Source organism: Vanessa atalanta, chromosome 22 (assembly GCF_905147765.1).
Source record: "Vanessa atalanta chromosome 22, ilVanAtal1.2, whole genome shotgun sequence".
Classification (NCBI taxonomy): Eukaryota; Metazoa; Arthropoda; class Insecta; order Lepidoptera; family Nymphalidae; genus Vanessa; species Vanessa atalanta.
In genome coordinates this window covers 500,384-518,838 of record NC_061892.1, presented here as the reverse complement: position 1 = coordinate 518,838, position 18,455 = coordinate 500,384, and the positions used below count along the sequence as shown (strand labels likewise).

General features: G+C 36.4%; 2 protein-coding genes across 8 annotated transcripts in view; both read left to right on the top strand.

The window, feature by feature from the left end:
* The window catches only part of LOC125072683 (insulin gene enhancer protein ISL-1), a 50,699-nt gene extending 49,313 nt beyond the window's left edge, over positions 1 to 1,386 (top strand). Inside the window, exon 9 of one of the 2 annotated variants that reach the window (XM_047683347.1) lies at positions 293 to 1,386. In XM_047683347.1, coding sequence (XP_047539303.1) covers positions 293 to 399 — 107 coding nt within the window. In that variant the 3' untranslated portion in view covers positions 400 to 1,386. The remainder of the gene's footprint in view (positions 1 to 292) is intronic. The other variant, XM_047683346.1, reaches the window with a different exon arrangement.
* Positions 1,387 to 2,228: 842 nt separating this feature from the next.
* LOC125072662 (endoplasmic reticulum metallopeptidase 1-like) lies at positions 2,229 to 18,451 on the top strand. Of its 6 annotated transcripts, none has more exons than XM_047683319.1 (19): positions 2,229 to 2,469; positions 3,304 to 3,375; positions 4,846 to 4,962; positions 5,541 to 5,721; positions 6,166 to 6,327; positions 7,930 to 8,057; positions 9,144 to 9,242; positions 9,666 to 9,810; positions 10,925 to 11,076; positions 11,672 to 11,816; positions 12,053 to 12,173; positions 12,422 to 12,524; positions 12,760 to 12,947; positions 13,065 to 13,246; positions 13,912 to 14,039; positions 14,837 to 15,090; positions 16,615 to 16,727; positions 17,116 to 17,297; positions 17,776 to 18,451. In XM_047683319.1, exons 1-19 carry the CDS (start codon positions 2,461 to 2,463, stop codon positions 17,941 to 17,943), a joined length of 2,649 nt encoding a protein of 882 aa, XP_047539275.1. In that variant the 5' UTR covers positions 2,229 to 2,460; the 3' UTR covers positions 17,944 to 18,451. The 6 variants fall into 6 exon arrangements, 5 of the variants coding, with proteins under 5 accessions (XP_047539275.1, XP_047539276.1, XP_047539274.1 ...); XM_047683320.1 differs by having other exon boundaries at positions 12,755 to 12,947; positions 13,912 to 14,043; positions 14,837 to 15,075; XM_047683318.1 differs by having other exon boundaries at positions 12,755 to 12,947; positions 13,912 to 14,043.
* The last annotated feature ends 4 nt before the right edge of the window (positions 18,452 to 18,455 follow it).

Sequence of the window (18,455 nt, the reverse complement as noted above, 5' to 3'; positions counted from 1 at the left end):
TTTCAGCTAAATTTGTAGGAGTCTGTTTTAAGCCGATGTCACATATTTTGTATTACTTAATTCTGTACATACATGTAACGCATAAAGCCGGTCTCCACTAATTTCCTGCAATATCGAAGACCGGACGGCAAATACTTTAGTTTTATTTTTCTGAAATAACGTTTCATATTTTAATATGACAAGTTATTTCAGAAAATTAGAAAACAAATTAAAAGACAGTTTTCCTTTCCAATATCATAATCAAAAATTATTATAGAACTGCAAGATATGAAGTATTATCTTTATTTAAGAAAACAAATATTTTTATTTCCAGATGCACGGTTACGACATACCCTCACTCCCGCCTCCACGGCCTGCTCACGGCGGGGAAGACAACTACGTCACTTACCTGGAAAGTGACGACAGCCTACCACCATCTCCCTAGTGCCGTCTCTCCTAACCCCCTTCTATGGAGGGAGACAGATAAAGACATTTCTAAATTGGACATCAAGCGAATACGCAGCCTCGACGCGGTAGCCGCGAACGATATAGTGCTGTCTAAGATTCTCGAGTAGAGAAGGATAGATATAGACTTTTCTTACTGTCAAAATAAATTAGCAACAATTCTCGACATATTATTATAATATTAAAAAAAAGTGATATGTGATTTAATTAAATCCCTCGATATCGCCTTACGTTAAACTTATAAGTATTTCTGAAGTACTTCATTATCAAGTATTATTGAAAAGCCTGAAAGATTTTTTTATATTTAAGTAATCGAAGTCACATTTTTAAATAAGATCACATTTTTGAAAAGTAAAAACCGTAATCATTTCGTGACATACATATAATATATCAACACCCCATGTGTGTTACTTTATTCGTAAATAAGGGTTTTTGCTATTTAAAAACTGAGTTTAAAATTGTGATGTTACATGGGTCAGTGCAAAATATTGTAATATATAGTATAAGTGGACTTGCCAGGTTTATTCTGTAATATTGATTGTAGTTTGAAAGCAAACATCACGGTTATAACGTTAATTTCTTGTCAAAATCTTAATTTGTACAAAATAAGATTTTCACTTTGATCTTTGTAAACGACTTGTTTACAAATTCTAAGCTATTTTTAAGTTACATTTTCAATTTAAATGCTTATGGATCGTACTTAAATCATATTTTACTTAGCATTATTTACTGTTAACAATTATGTGATGTTTACCACTAGTTTTATAATAACTTAAATGTATTTACTTTTTATTTAATATCACCTTTTATTCACTGTGAAGATCTGTTAGTATTGTATATAAATTTTGTGTAAATAAAGTGTATAAAACTTAGATATAATATACATTTACCTGCGAACTATTGAATAAGCGTATTTTAAATAGAATAAGTACTTATTGCTAATGCACAAACCAAAACCCTTTAAAATATTCATATTGCAATAAAAAATTAAAAAAAAAATTAATAAAGTATTTAATTTTTTCAAACAGTACAGTAATACCTAATGAGATTGACGTATTTGTAAAATATTGTGACTTATTTTAATAATGAAAGAAAAGGTCATTTTTTTATATTTTCGTAAACTAAAAGGGTGGTGTTATACTAATCTTTGATAGAGATTACCAGATGTTTAATTTATTCTGTAGTTAAAACTATACACTTCTTAGATTGTGAGCATAATATTAATAAAACATTGAGTACCTAAATATATAAGGCTATTATTGCTTCCCTTTCCTTCTAAATTTTAATATTTTTCCCGTATTTAAAGCTAATTATTACGAAAAAAATCATTACGTCATAGTATTTTAATAAGATACTTTATAAGAATCGATTAACACTCACGATTAAAATAATCCAATAATTTATTTAGTACGTTGACTGTCGTATTCTGGGAATTGAAGTATTTAGTGTATAAGAAAGATTTGCATTTTCAAGTCCTCAATATGACAGTATCGCCGACAACCTCTTTTGATTAAATTTAAAGGTGTAATACAAAATATATGTTTAAAAATGATATGAAATAAAAATGTTTTAAAGGCTTATTTTAAACTGTTGATTTATTTACATAAAATCTTTGCTTTATTATGTTACTCTAAGCAAAAACAACAATAGTATAACACTTTAGGTGAAGTCGATGTGTAGATGATGGCAATATTATCTATTTTGACATTGCCATATTAGAAATGATATTTGATAACATGAGCCAATATAAAAGTTAAAGTCGAGTGTATTGTTTACTATTAGTGTTTACAGTTTACCTTCAAGTTTCATTTCAGGTGACAGATGTGTCAATAAAAAATTTTAAAAATTTTCTTGACTATTACGATCTTCGATGTAAATAACTAAATAGTGATATTTAATTCTACAAGCGATATCTGACAAAGTGTGACAGGATTCAAGTAATAACTATTTTTAGTAATACTTTTTTAATGTGTTACCTACCGGTATCCGGTATCATCAAAACATTTATCTAAAGAAATGTCATCCGTAAGTAAATATACAAGATTTACCTTTTAAATATAAAGTTATCATAGCAAGACTGATATAGTGACTTTAACATTAGTTAATTTTCCAACTGGGACTTAGTTTCCTTATTTAATAAAACTTTAAAAAGTCGATGTTTATATAACACATATTATTTGAGTATTCCTCAATACAAAGAAAAATAAATTATTTTGTTGAAATTGAAATTATTAATGATATCCTTGAATGTAATTGAATAATAACTGCTGATAACAGAATATCCCCCTGTCATAATAATAAGTACTTGCAAGTTTTTCCATGTATACTCTTTTCTATCATATTATAAGTGTTTTGTAAATTCTGATCTTGACTCTACAAGTATATTCGACTACAAGTTCATATTAAGTTTGATTTGTTGATTGGCAAATGAGATTTAGTTGGGAATTAACATAGTACTGATTAATATGATAGAAAATATTGTTTATGAAAGATGTTTGTAAATATTATCCAATTAGCAGATTTCAATAATCAAAAACCTAACAATATTTAGTCAAAGTAATTTTTTTAAATGATATACACCTTATTAATTTTAAGAAATCTAATCTTTTTTTTTCATTTTAAATGACCCAGAGGCGATCATCTCATTTCCAATGGGTGCAATCAACTAAAAAGTCACATTCTTTTAAATTTTACATCTGGGATTTTGTTGTAAAAAATGTCTACATTTTCCTAACCAAAGGATTTACTAACCCTGTGTAGTTGGGTAACCTAAACTATAAGTATTTGTTGTACCTCATGTTAACAGTGTACGTTAATTCTAGGAAAATCATTTTTGTTTTTGTTTTTTATTACTTACAGAAGAACCGGCAAACTTTTGCTGGTCTTCCAACCATCGAGGCGAATGATCATGACGAAAAATCTTCACAACGGGTTATTATCCTATTCATTATTTCACACAATAACAATGCACGTTTCATTTATTGTTTTCTGAATACCAATTTAACAACAGATCATTCATAATATATATATATATAAAAAGTTATTGGTTTTATGTATAAATGTTGTATGTGGAGTGATTAGTTCAATGATGCCGTGTCTGTGTTTATTTATACTCGCTATACAATGGTACAAATTATAAGGGCATAAGTGCTTCTACATTTTGTGTTAATATTCTTCATGCAGCATCGCCTTTCAATATCATCAAATTCATACATCATCATTAGAGTACCTAATACATTATATTGATAATGTGCTTGGAAAAATTACAAATAAAAAAAAAGACAAAATTAGTAGAATTGTCTATGTATGAATCTCATTATCAATGTATTACATTACATTAGCAGCCTGTAAATTTCTCACTGCTGGGCTAAGGCTTCCTCTCCCTTTGAGGAGAAGGTTTACAGTAGAGATGAAACGGATATCCGGTAACTATTCGGTATCCAGCCTATCCGGCGGCCATAATACTATCCGGCCGAATACCGGATAGCTACTATTCGAATACCGGATAGACATCCGGCTGAATAAAAAAAACTGGATAAAAGAAATAGTATTTTATTTTATTGGTAATTCAAAAGCATTTTAATAATTACTTAATTATGTTTTTATACAAGAATTTAACAGCTTCTTTTATATACAATGATTGTATATTAAGGAGATTATTCATATTTATGATATTTCAAGTGGACTGATGTTGTAACTGAGATGATAAACTGGCAATAGTATAGAGTTGTCTTCAGAAATATTAGGAAAGTATTGCACAATAATTAATTTACCTTGTAGTTTCATCACATCTGATAGAAAAACATTATTGTATAATTATGTTCGGTATATTTTTCCTTATATTTTTCATATCATTTTATTGTTGAAAAAGTTCTCGATAATACTTCATTAAAGTGGATTACGTTACTTGTATTAGATGTTGAATATAGATAAAAATTATATGTAGCAGCCAATTGATTAAATTAGCAAATCAATGATATGCCTAGCCGCTTTATTAAACGGTGCCGTTCGAACAGCCTAAATATCATCAGCCAATCCAAAGCAAACCAAAGCCAATCTTCAAAGAAAAGTTGTTATCAACAATTCCAATCACCAATCGAGGTTTGAGTAGCATGACTGAATAAGTTTAAAAACCTCCTCAAAAGTCCAGCATTGAGAATTTTACAGGCAGTTTACAAAGAAAAAATAGTTTAGTACGTTTTTTGTCGCCCTTGTTTATTTTTTTAGTTTTGTAGTTATTTAAGAGCTTTAGTTTTATCAGTTAAAAAAAATAGTAAAAAAAAAGTTCCAAACGTTAATATACTCACCAAAAATGTGATTATGCTCGAATTTCGACCACTAGCAACACTCATTGTCTATGTATATAAAAGTAATATGAAAGATCATCTGTTTCCATTTTAGGTTCCTGGACCATATATATTATTATTTTTTGGTTTCTACTTGCTTCTTACATATACAATTATAGTTATTGAAGATGCTATGCCAACAGTTATCCGTGAAAGAGACATCGCAAATGATGTAAGTTTTTTTTTTAATTTACTACAGCAATGATAGCATCCATGTAGCTTTTCTTATGGCAAGTTATCCGACTGTCTTGTTGATCTTGTGGCTAATTAATAAGGCCGCAGATCCCGAGTCAAAACCCCAGTAAAAACTCAGTAGCTGTCCAGTATCTCGAGAAGCATGTAAAGCCGTTAGTCCTGCGCCTGAACCCTTTCAGGTCGTATCGGATATTTCATTATATTGGTTTATGAGAGTCGGATAATAGATATTACATCGGTGTCTGCACACACAGATGCACTATAATATGTTTCTAGTCTATTGTAGATTCATAATATTCAGTATTATTGTGTTTGAAGTGTGAGCGATCCAGTGTAACTACGGGAACAAGGGACATGACATCTTAGTTTCCAATATTGGTGGCGCATACAAAATGTAGAGGAAGATTAAAATTTATCAATAAAAATATACGATTTAAGTTTTTTTGTTGTTATTCATTAACATGATAAATCAAAAGTGCTTAGGTGCCTACTGGATGTAGTGTGTGACCATAATCTTATCCCTAGTATTTCTGAATGGGCCTCAACTCATTCCAGGATTCGAATACGTTTAGCGAAGAAACCGCAAAGGTTTACCTCAATCGCATACTCGGAGGCCAGCCCAGGGTCGCGGGGACTTTGTTTCACTTGATAAAAACTAGGGATATGAAAGATATCGTTGATGAAATTGCTAACAAAGCAAACATACCCGTGAGAACGGATTGGCAGTTTGTTTCTGGTGAGTAGGACTGACAGGTTTACCGACATTTCATTTCTATAGTAAATAAATGTGTCTGTAAATATCCCACTGCTGGGCTGCATCTTCTCCTTTGAAGATCATTCCTTATTTGACTTCTTAACGAAGATTGTGGTTCTATGTTCCGGTTTGATGGGTTAGTGAGCCGGTGTAACAAGGTCAACAAAATCTTTAGGAAACCTGCAATAGTTGGTTGAAATTCTATCTGGATGGATCCATCGATCCGCATTAGAGCAACTTGATTGAGCCCAGCATATGTATATTTGCAGGCGGTTACCTAAAATTGCTTTCAACAATATGACAGCGCCTTAGACTCCTGTATCTGCTTTGGATACAAATTTGTCCACAACGTCCCGGCTTAAAAGTCCATATAATTCTAAATATTATTTTAAAGAAGGGTTTACAATGTTTTGAAATGTATTATAGGTGATTACTGGTTAGCGTCCAGCTCCTCCCATGTGAACTGTTACCAGAACGTTTCGAACGTCATAGCGGTGTTGGAAGGTGAGAGCGGCTTCCATCCCAACGGTACCATCGGGACGTCGTTGTTGGTCAACTGTCATTACGACTCGGTACCCTTTGCTATTGGTAAGGACTTCTATATGTGTTATTTGATTATTTTTATGATTACAAGGTTTTATGGCAAAATGTCTAATTAGCATACTATATAATTTTTGAAAGTTATTTAAAGCAGAGCGTAGTTTTAATCAATGTCAGCCTAAGGGGCTCTCCGTTAGTTTAATGTTTTGAATAAAATATACAAGACAAATTTATGCGTAATTAAATTAAAATCAATCTGTGAATTTTCACAACACACATAGACAACTAATATTTTTTATATATTTACATATTTTTTTTACAGGGCATTTATTTCATTTCTAGATTAATCTTTTTAATTTTATAAAAATGCAAATATTTGTATAAAAGTAATTATTTATGATTATTTTATTTAGTTCCACAAAAAAGTTAAACTAATTGCTGTCGAATCGAAACCGTGCTGTTCGTCAAACTGCCACAAAGCAAGTCGATGCAATGTATACATATATTTTGAAAGCATTCAACTATTGTATTGGAAATTTTCTTTCTGCTTAATAAATTACGATCAAAAGGTCTTAAAAGACTTAATTAAAGTTGGGTATTAAATAATATCAAATTAATTCGTAATCACAAATCGTAAACATAAAGCGTTTTATATCATTAGTAGACGCGATTTTATTAGGAGTGCCTCAAGGATCGGATTTTGGTTCTCTGTTATTCATTGTTTTTATTAACGAATTCATAATTAAATTATATTATTATTCCTTAAATACAAGATTATAAGCGGTCATTAGAGTAGTAGCATAGTACACTTCGGCACTGGAAGAACATTACTCACACTATCCATACGCGCCAGCCATTGGAACTGGATATGTCTGTAAATATGCTAGCTTCTTCAAATCAAATCCGATACAGCTAAAAATATAGTTATATCCTGTACAAGATAGCTTGATCTTTTTGACAGATGTAAATTTTGCAATGACGAACATATTATTTTATTAATGATTTTAAAAATTGTAAAATTAATTTAAAAAAAAACGTATAATACAAAAGTTCCTAAAGATTCAAGCGTTATCCGAAAATTTTAAGATTTTTTCTATTATATATTATTGCTTCGAAGTAAAATTTAAACAGAAACACTGAAAATAATAGACGCTTGTACAATGTTATATGGGTCGGACAATAGGGACGCGATTAACAGGCAGTAACTGCTACAAATATCGATTACAAAAATCCTTATTAAAGATCATTGTTAAGTTATTGTTACGAACGGGGGTCCTTTTGGGTCTCTTTAGCTGGAATAACTCATTTTAGAAAAATAAGTTTAAAAAAAATTGAATTCTAATTTAAATTACGCATTCCATCTTTCCATCGACTGTTATATATGGTATATTTTCTGTTTTTCATCACTAGCCCGTCTGTCAAAAAGATCTAGCTAACTTGAACAGGGTATAAGTGGTACAGCAACTCATGTGAGAGTACCACCCAACCAAACGTGCAAAGACTCGCAACTAATAAAACATAAACTGGTTCTAGAAGACCATTACGACATAAATAATGTCCCATTAATGGTATCGATAATAAGCCTCACATCTCGTTAACCGATTGGCTAGTTTATTTAATTAATGCTGACACTAAAACACACTGATCCAGGTGCGTCGGACAATGGCGTGTTCTGTGCCGTGATGGCGGAAACATTGTCCAAGTTATCTCGGAGGAAAGAAAAACTGAAACATAACATAATCTTTCTCTTCAACGGCGCTGAAGAAAGTGCCCTCATGGTGAGTGAAACTGATTACTAATATTAAGTGTTATTGTTATATAATTATTTTATTTAAGTGTTTACATCATTTACGTTTGTAGTGTCTATATCTCAAGTACTAGTCCTTACTAGTAACTTACTATGATTTGGGTCCTAACCTGTTATAGATTAAACCCTTTGCATGTAACATAATAAATATTTATTTTTTATTTTATTATCTCAACAGTAGACTATTCTCTTCTTGACTTACTTGGTAAGTGGGGCTTACCACCCACTCATCGGGTATTCTACCGCCAAATAGCATTTCTTAGCATTATTATGTTCCGATTTGAAGGGTGGTGAGTCAGTGTAACTACAGGCCCAAGAGACATAACATCTTAGTTCCCAAAGTTGGTGTGATGCGCCACCAACTGGTGCCAATGTCTATGGGCGATGCTCTTGCCATTAGGTGGTCCATATGACCATCTGCATAACTATTACATAAAAAGATATCGCGTTTAAGAATGGCTGACGTGGGGCAATAGCTTCATTATAATCACTTCGACCGTCGTTTGTGAGACCCACCATCTTCTTATCAAAGCTAGTCATAGTTAGTCTATTTAGATATGAAAACTTTTATGTCATACACAGTAACAGCCTGTTAATTTCCCACTGTTGGGCTTATGGTGCCTCTCCCTTTGAGGAGAAGTTTTGGAGCATATTACACCATGCTGCTCCAATGCGGGTTTGTTTGGATCCACGCGTGGAAGAATTTCGTTGGATTTAGACACACGCAGGTTTCCTTGCGATGTTTTCCCTCACCGCCGAGCACGAGATGAGTTATAAACTCAAATTAAGCAAACGAAAATTCAGTAGTGCTACTTTACTACTACTACTATACTGCTACTACTGCTACTTTACTGCTACTTTAGTGTAATATTTAAACGTAATTCTAAATGGGTTCGTCAGCCCAAATCAATGTTGCCAGTGACTGGACTATCAGTCAATCTCGCGTGGTGGAATGAGCTACAAAAGATGACCTGAAAAATAGAGGTTGTGATTGCCTATGGGACTGTTACTGTTATCCGATTAATAAAACTTGTACATAATAGCAAAACGTTTACAGGGGAGTCACGGGTTCCTCAGTCACCCGTGGGCGAAGGGCGTTACGAACGTTGTCAATTTAGATTCAGCCGGAATGAACGGAAAGCCGAGCGTTTTCCAGGTGAGTCGAACTTGAATGAATTACAATCACTGTATCAACAATACCAATTTTTCTTTTCGCCTTTACATAAAGATCTAAATTATTTAAAAAAAAATCACAACTTTTTTGTCAAATTCCACCTAGGGAATGATAAAAATACTTGGTGTATGACTGGAGAGATACACATTTAATCTCCAGTGATGTAATCTCCAGTGAAGTATAATCATTTCTGTTTGTTGTTCTAGCATCAATACGACAAATGATTATGGTGTAGTTCGAAGTGAGAAAGATTTAACAATGTTGTTTTCAAAGTTCGTGCAAACACAGCTTAAAAATGGCTTCGATTTCTGACAATGTCAATGTTGACAGGTTATCCCATTTATGATAACCCATTTGCCTACATTTTTTATCATATACTTAAAATATTGGTCGCAATTCATCCAGGTAACGGATCCGAGGGTGCTGAAGGCCTACAAGAGGACTTGCTCGAAACCGAACGCGCAAGGCTTGGGGGAGGTTTTGTTCGCTTCGGGGGTCATACCCTCGGATACTGACTTCAGGATTTTCAGAGATTTCGGGAACATACATGGTGAGTGTAACGCAACTCACTGTTGCATCACAATATTTTTACGACAATGCTTTGTATATTCAGAGTAACATTAATCACTTTGATATCGTAACCGTAAAGCGTTTTATAGCATCAGTAGACGCGATTTTTTTAAGGAGTGCCTCAAGGATCGGATTTTGGTCCTCTGTTTTTCATTGTTTTTACTAACGAATTCATAGTTAAATTTAATTATTATTCCTTGAATATTATTATTAAAATAAAATTGACGTCATTTTATTTCATATATATATAATACGTAATGACGTAAACGATTACAAGTCATAAATCCTTTTTGGTGCAAGGAATTCGTTCCTATAATAACAATCGGCAGATATATTTAACTTTGCCGATTCATAAATTCTAATCTCTTGTTAAAAACATTAATAAATAAAGCATATTATTCAACACAAGATTATATAGATGATAAAAAAGCGTGGAGTTAATGCTTGTTGACTTCCAGGCTGGATATATTATATGTCGCATCCTCCGCACGTTCGGGCTCAGGTCGCTCCTCTTCCATTACTCTGTGCTTCAATTCCACCGTTATCGGACTTCCCAATATTTTATTTTTTCCACGACCAACAAAATCTGTAATAACAAATGAATGAATGACAGCCCCATCAAAAAATGCAGTGTTGCCGTTTCCCAAAATCGATTCCATCCAATTCCCCTTGACATCAACACCGAGGCATAGTTCTTGATCGTATTAACAAATGGCGTTGCTCGTTCCTCGACATATATATATACTAATTTTCTTGCCAGTCCTTGTCGATAGAATCTACATTCCGAACCGGTGGTAACCTTACTGAATGTAGCCTACCCGAATAAAGTATATTTTGATTATTACTATAGTGTTGTATATTTAATGTTTATATGTAGAATATCTGATGAGTGGTTGGTACCTACAAAAATGGGCTTGCACAGAGCCCTACCACCAAGTAATCATTATTATAAATTTGAGGAAAACAAATAATATGTTTCGAACATTTGTCCTGTTATTATTTTATTTTTTCAATTGGTAACACTAAAGTTAATATCAAAAATAGGTTGACAAAGATCTTAGTGATACAATGTTATTTTTACTGCATTATTTCAGGTATAGACATAGCCTTCATAAAGGGCGGTAACGTCTACCACACCCGCAACGACAGACCGGAGCTTATACAGGATGGAGTCATCCAGAACGCTGGCAACATGCTGCTGAGCCTCGTGAGGGAACTGGCTGACAGCGAGGAGTTGGAGAATAAGGTTGGCAAATATCAATAAAATGTATTTTATTTAAATAGGCCCTTAGAATCATCAAGGGACCGCATCGGAATGTAGACTTTTGCAAGAAGAACTAGCTAGACACTCGATTGTGTCTTCTTATCGAGTCAGATATAATAATAGAACTAATCGTAACGGTCTAGTAGTCAGCACATGTGCATGTCAATCAAAGCCAACTCGGTGTAGGGCTTTGTACAAGCCCGTCTCGGCAGCTACTTCCCACTCATTGTATACTTTATGCATGCGTTGTGAAGACTGAGTGAGCCAAGTTTGTTTGGTGCTGCAAGATAACATGGTTAGGGAAATTTCATGTGTCGGGTTATATTGTACCGCATGGGTATCAGTAAGCTAGGGAAGCGCCGTGTATCTGTTGGACGCGGATGGTCTTCTGCGAGGGTGTCGCAAAAGCTGCGAGAGTGAGGAGAGAGCCTCGAACCCGCCCCGAGTTCCTCTCACCTAGCACTGGGATATTTGCAGCCCGATTGTTCTTTCATATTTTTACTGCTTTCATTAAATTATGCTCAAAATGTGCCCTGAACAAATTCTTAAGAATGTGCTAAATTTGTTAAAATTCCAGGAGTCGAAATCCACTGTGGTCTACTACGACTATATGGGACTGTTCATGGTGACGTACTCCAGGACTACCGGCCTCGTCGTCGATATACTCATCGGTCTGCTGGGTCTATCCAGTGTGGTGTACTTCCTGTGGCTGTTTGGACTCCGTGAGTTTTTTCATCACCATTATCTCATCTTTTGATTTAATATTACTATGATAACTTAAACGTCCTCTGAACTGAGCACATTAGAATAATCACAAATTATTTATCGTCTTTATACATATACAGTCGTGTTATATATTCTTATACCTTTTCCGAAACGTGCTATATCTTGTGAAATAGGTTTTATGTAAAAATTTTTTTTTTTTAATATAGATAATTTTGAAATCAATAAATTTCAGGACGATCTTCTGTAATCGAACTGCTGTGGTCAGTCCTCGGTCGCATAGTGTGTGTGCTGTTCGGTCTCGCGGTGGTCGCTCTGAATACCGTCGTGATGGTCGCCACAACCACACAGATGAGGTGTGACCTTGACATGTACCGTTATAAATTAATTCGCCCGAATTCTCTAATTTATAGCTTTGTTTCTACTGTCACAAGACACTATTTTGCTTATAAGGATCATTTCAATGCTTTAGTGGTTAAACAAACGGACAGAGTTACATTATTCGTCTAGTATATATTGTTAATATTAATATTAACAATGTCCAATGTCTATTAATGATAACTAAAATTCATATTATTCACCTTCATGATTTCTGTAATTTTAGATATCTCTCCGAGCAGTGGTTGGTGGTACCGCTCTACATAGGACCGTTTGTTATAGCGATGACCGTCGCGTCACACGCCTTCGACTCCTGGAGAGCGAGGAAGGTGAATACAATTTAAAGTCACTATAATATTGTAATAAGATTTTATTTCTATAAGGTTTATACAAAATATCAGTCGTCAGTATCGTTTTATTTTAAATGGAAAACATATATGAATTGGTTTTAAGGAGCTATATTATTATCAGTCCGTCCGGTATTTGAATCTAGCACCGCGGAAGCTTATATGTCAGTCGATGTATATGACCCGCGACTCAACTCCCCCCCCCCCCCCAGCGCAGCGCGAGCCGCTCGTGGCGCGCGTCGCGCGCGCAGGCGGCGTCCCGCGCGGTGCTGGCGGCCGCGCTGCTGCTGCAGTGCGCGTTCCCGCAGCTCACCAACGTGCGGTACGTGGTCGCCGCGCCGCTGCTGCCCATGGCGCTCGGCGGGTTCGTGTCGCTGACGGTCGTCGGCTACCGGAGGTTGGCGGGTGAGTGAGGGAGCACTCCTCCTTCGATAGTTCTCGTAGATTTAGTCTCTCCTGTATCGATGAAAAAAGATTGAGGAGCGTCCGCCGAAATAATAGCCCCCGAGTGCGTCGCCGCAGGCTGGCAGCACTTGATGCTGGAGGTGGTCCTGCTGCTGCCGGCGACCTCGCTGTGCGTGTCGCTGGCGGCCCGCCTGCTGTCGCTGCTGGTGCCCATCATGGGCCGCTCGGGCTCCGACGCCCCCGACTACACGGTGGCGGCCGTCACCGTGGCGCTCGCCTCGCTGGCCGTGGCCACTGTCGTGAGACGCTTTTGCTTTTTGTTCTAAAACTTAATGAACGTTACGCGTTAACGTCATACAAGTGGGGTTTTAATAATAATACTGATGTCGCGTTGACCGATTTCATTGAAGCGCCCAATCTCAGGTGAGCTGGACAGCCACGCGGGACATATTATAACGTAGTTCGGTGCGTAAATACAGGTGAACTCTCTATTCCTTTACTCTCATAATCCGATGTGACGGCAAACATACATTCACGCAGGACCAACGGCTTTACTTGCTCTGGTTTTTTTTAAAACAAGTCGATATCTCGATTATTATTCTATTTAACTTGTTACTTACTTACTTGGTGGTAGGGCTCTGTGCAAGCCTATCTGGGTAGGTACTAGTCACTCATCAGACATTTCACCGGCAAACACCAGTACTCGCTATTGTTGTGTTCCGATTTGAAGGGTGGGTGAGCCAGTGTAAATACAGGCACAAGGGACATAACATCTTAGTTCACGAGGTCGGTGGCGCATTTGATTATAAGAGATGTCATTGTGTATGGGCGGTGGTGACCACTTACCATCAAGTGGCCCATTTGCTCGTCCCGCTGCCGATAAGAAAGAGACGTAAAAATGACGACGTCGATCCCCTCCCCCCCGGCGCCTGGTGGGTGTCCGCTAACGGCGAGTGTGTGTCAGTCGGGAGTGGAGCTGCTGTTCGGCGGGCGCGTGTGTGTGTCGCTGCTGTTTGCGAGTTTGCTGAGTGTGTGTGCGGCGTTCGCTCCGCTCAGTCCGTACCGCGGGTACACCACGCAGAGACATTTCTGGTATGTAAGTATCGTGAGGAACTATTATATTTATTATAAATAATTAGTTTTTTTTTACTTAGGTTAACTACAATTACAATATTCCCATGTTAGAAGGGAATGCACAATAATTAATGACTTAGATTTACGTATTCCATGCGATATCCTAATAGGTCAGCTGTATTGAGCGCTATTAGTAGTTATTTAATGTCTTTATTTGTAATACAACACGACTTGCACTTAACTACTTGTATCTACTTTAACTTTACTTCTTAAGTTCCTATAAAGGATTCAAGTCCATAATGAATATCATAGAATATCATTTGTTGTTTGTTTGGGTTTCGTCCTCTGGTGGTTGGAATCGACTTCACTGCCTTTAATATCGCATACAAAGTTCCGGTAACAAATTCGCCGTCGTTCAAACTACTCTTTTTTTTTACATGAATCCATATTGTATCCGTGTTGTGATGTCCTATCAATTCAAGACTTTTGTTTATTCGTCTTTAGACCTGGTATTGGAATTGCCTATTTGAATATTCCGCCTGATTGTTTGAGTAGAAAGTAAAATCATCAAATATTAAGCATTTGCGTAGTAACTAGAGCGTATGGTGAGTGAGCCAGTGTAATTACAGTCACGAGATGTTTGCTCACCTTTCATATTCAACGACTATAATGAATGCCTTAACTTCTAATAGACCTTTTGTTTTTGGATAGTCACAGTTTGACAGATCACCACTAAGACCGTTTAATTGATTATTGAAATAAATTGTTTTCGTTATAGAATAAGTAATTGTAGTCTATAATTTCATTCTTTCCAGCACTCACAAATAACAACGTACGACGCGAACCTAACGGCCAGAGAGACCGTGACGGGCGTCCTGGTCAGCAAACTCGACGCGCACTCCGCGCAGGCGGCGCTGCGGGCCCTCAGGGGGAGCGCCCTGTACGGAGCCGGCGGGGGGGGCGCTTTTCAGATCACCGACAGCGATTTGATCGTGTATTCGGCGGATAAATGTGAAAAATATATTTATTGCGATTTGCCGCTCTACAAACCGCGGTTCGACAGATTTATGTAATTTCTGTTTGACTAACCTTTACTGTTGCGTGGTAGTTTGTTTCGAATATTTGAGAAATATTGTTACTAGCCCGACTCACCCAGGGTACCACAGCAATATTATTGTGTTCCGGTTTGAAGGGTGAGTGAGCCAGTGTAACTACAGGCACGACGGACGTGACATCTCAGTGCCTCTCAGTGTATTTTAAACTGCAGTGGAATAAGTTGTTGGATTTAGTTGATGACCGAGCAGTTGAGTATTTTTACTGGCAACTAACCCTGGGGGGTGCCCTGGCAACGAAACTAACGTCAGCCAACAGGGTTGCCATTTATCAGAATATTATTTAGTACTCCTCGTTGTATATTTGAATACATTAAACGATACATTTTATTTATTCACTATAGGCGTGACTACAATCGTAGCTGACGGTAAGTACAGAGGTCACGCGCGCGTCGATACGTGTGCGTCCCGCACGTCACGTATTGGAACGTATTAGTCATTGGCGTCTCATTGGGAAACTTCAACAAAAATTAACAACGTAAAGTTAAAACAGGACATTAGAATTTTATGAAAATAAAACTAACCTAAATTAAATATTTTAGACATTATTATTATTAGTAAAAAATTCAATGTTATCCTAGACGGAAGCTTCCTTTCCTCTCGTGAGGTTTGAAGGTTGTTGCAACACGGTAATCCAATACGTTAGTCGTTCATCGAAGGCTAAATTAACTGAAGCTTCAAATATATCCTTAAATAATAGATTTTGACATAAGATTGCGTTTTATAGTTTTACAAGAACATTTATTCGTGAATGTCAAATCACTAGTCTGGGTTTAAAGTGTTTGAAGCTGAATTGCAAGAACTTCTACTGTAATATTATACACGAAACCTCCGAAACGTCATTTTTTCAGTTAGGCATTACAAAAAAAGGTTTTTAAGATATCTTTCTTTGTGATGTATTTTTTTCTGTGCCGTCTCCTTACTGGATCGTGTCGGGGAGTGCTTGCTGTGTGTGATGTCGCTTCACTAACTACCGATTAAATGTGCATTCGTTGCAAAATGCGGCCTCCTAGATATTACAAAATTCTATCTCTGCTATTAATTGCGAGAAAAATAAATATATTAGTTTCTTGACCGTTCTTGATGGATTGCAGAACTATAATAATTCAAAATATCAGCCACAGAGACAAATTAAAAATTAGTAAATTCGTTCGTTACTGTTTCTGCTATGTTGCGGAAACTTTGAATCGATTTAATGAATACATTTATAACTGCGTTTAAAAAAAATTTTATTGAATATAGAAGCATTATTCTTACTAATTCATTTAATCGTTATCACATTAAACACACAAGCAAATTATAAATTGCATTGTTGCAATTGCTGACTATAAACTAAAAAAGCACGTGGATTGAATCACTAACATTTAGATTGAAAACCGACTTCGTTTCTACTTCTGGTAACGTTTCATCAACAACCTTGAAAAAATGCTTGGTCTTGATTTTCACATTTTTATAAAAGTGTTATACTTTTTTGTTTTTAGGAAAGGCAGTTTATTCATAAAAATGGGCCCGCCCGCGGAGTACGAACATTCCTTGACGTTGGCGAACAGGACCTGCGACGCCGACTCCTGCGCTTTGAGCTTCATTATGCGCGGTAAGAGCTTACACACACGCGCTACAAAGCTAACCTGGGGACAGGGGTGTCTGCAGGCGTTAGTGCTCACTGCTCTGCCAGTTGGGGTAACATCTTGTATATTATATTATTTGCTGTTTACGATAAAACATTTAGCAATAATACTTTGACTTGAAAGCTGAGCACACTTACTGGTTTTGTGAATATATGTTTTACCGCCAAACAGCAATACTAAAGACGACTATGACGATGACATATATGGATAAATTAATATTACAGCACCAAAGTCTATGGGCGGTGGTACCCACTAACCATCCGTTGACCCATTTGACCGTCCGCCATATTGTTTGAATAAAAGGAGGGGGTGCTGGCAACACAGCCCGCTAAGTATCCCGCGTGTTCCCCGCAGGCCCCGCCTACAACACGTTGAGCGTGTGGCCGCGGCCCGCCACGCCGCTGCGCGGCTGGTCGCTGGGCTCCCCCCTGCGGGCGACGGTGTCGCACGAGGGCCGGCCGCTGTTCGTCATCACACACTGCACGGCCACCTACAGCGAGGTGTTCCAGCCTCTGGAGTTCACATTGACGTTCTCGGTGCGTGTGTTTCGGTTTCTAGTAGACCTACAGCTCTCTCTGTTTTTGTCAAAAAAATCCTTATCCCAGTAGGCTCATAAAAGCAATTTTGAATCGTCGTGTTAGTGTTGAATTATATGTAAAGCTACTACCGGTTAAGGAAGTAGATTCTGCTGAGAAGAACCGCAAAGAAATTCAGTAGCTACACTTTTCCACAATTTTAATTACAGGGAATGTCAGTATTTTTTTATACATCCTGCCTAGAAATCAAATACTAAGGCCACGCTTTTTTATCTTTAATGTAATCTTGTTTTGACTGCAAGCAATCAATGCAAGCAATGTTTTTCTGACATGAGCTTCAATTTCTTTAACAGTTGTCACTCGAATTCTCTAGAATAATCTATATCCGTTAATTTGCCCCGGTGGGTTTGTCGGTTCTTCTCGGTAGCATCCGCGTTCATAGCGACGGCGCAATGATGGCGTGTTTACGTGCCTGCAGGTTCCGCGGGACTTCCAGTCAGACATCCTCGCGGACATCTCCCACCACGCCCACAGAGTGTATCACCCGCAATACTTCACCACAGATTACAAGAAGTTGCTCGGCGTTATGCCGGAATATTTTAATATTGCGACATATTTATCTTTTAGGACCAACTATGTATTTTAATATTATTACCGAGTTCATTTCAATAGATAATCTATAATAAGATAATCTATTTGGGTTAAGGAAATTAAAAATGGAGGTAGCAACGATTATTCCGGTTTACATAATTTGTTCTTGCTTATAATAATAAATATTAAACACGTTAAGTTGTCATGGGCTTTTTCTCTCTTAAATTAATGGTGTGTTCGGTGGGGAAGGAAAATTTCGACAGAAAGGGTCGAATGAAAATTGGCCACATGTGTATCCAACAACCCTACTGTGACCAAGCGAATGGCCAGCAGAAGGACATTGATGGGTTGTGATTATAATAGTTATTATAAGACTGGATCATAATTAGGATTTTTGTTTCAATTATGTATTTAAATTGAAATTTTTGTTTGTGTTTTGATCTCTACATTTTTTAAACGTCAAACTAAATATAACTCTTTAGAACAACCGATAAGAGCTTTGAACAAATGTTTGATTTATTGTATACAATAACCACAATTAAAATTATTTACATAACTTTAAATCAG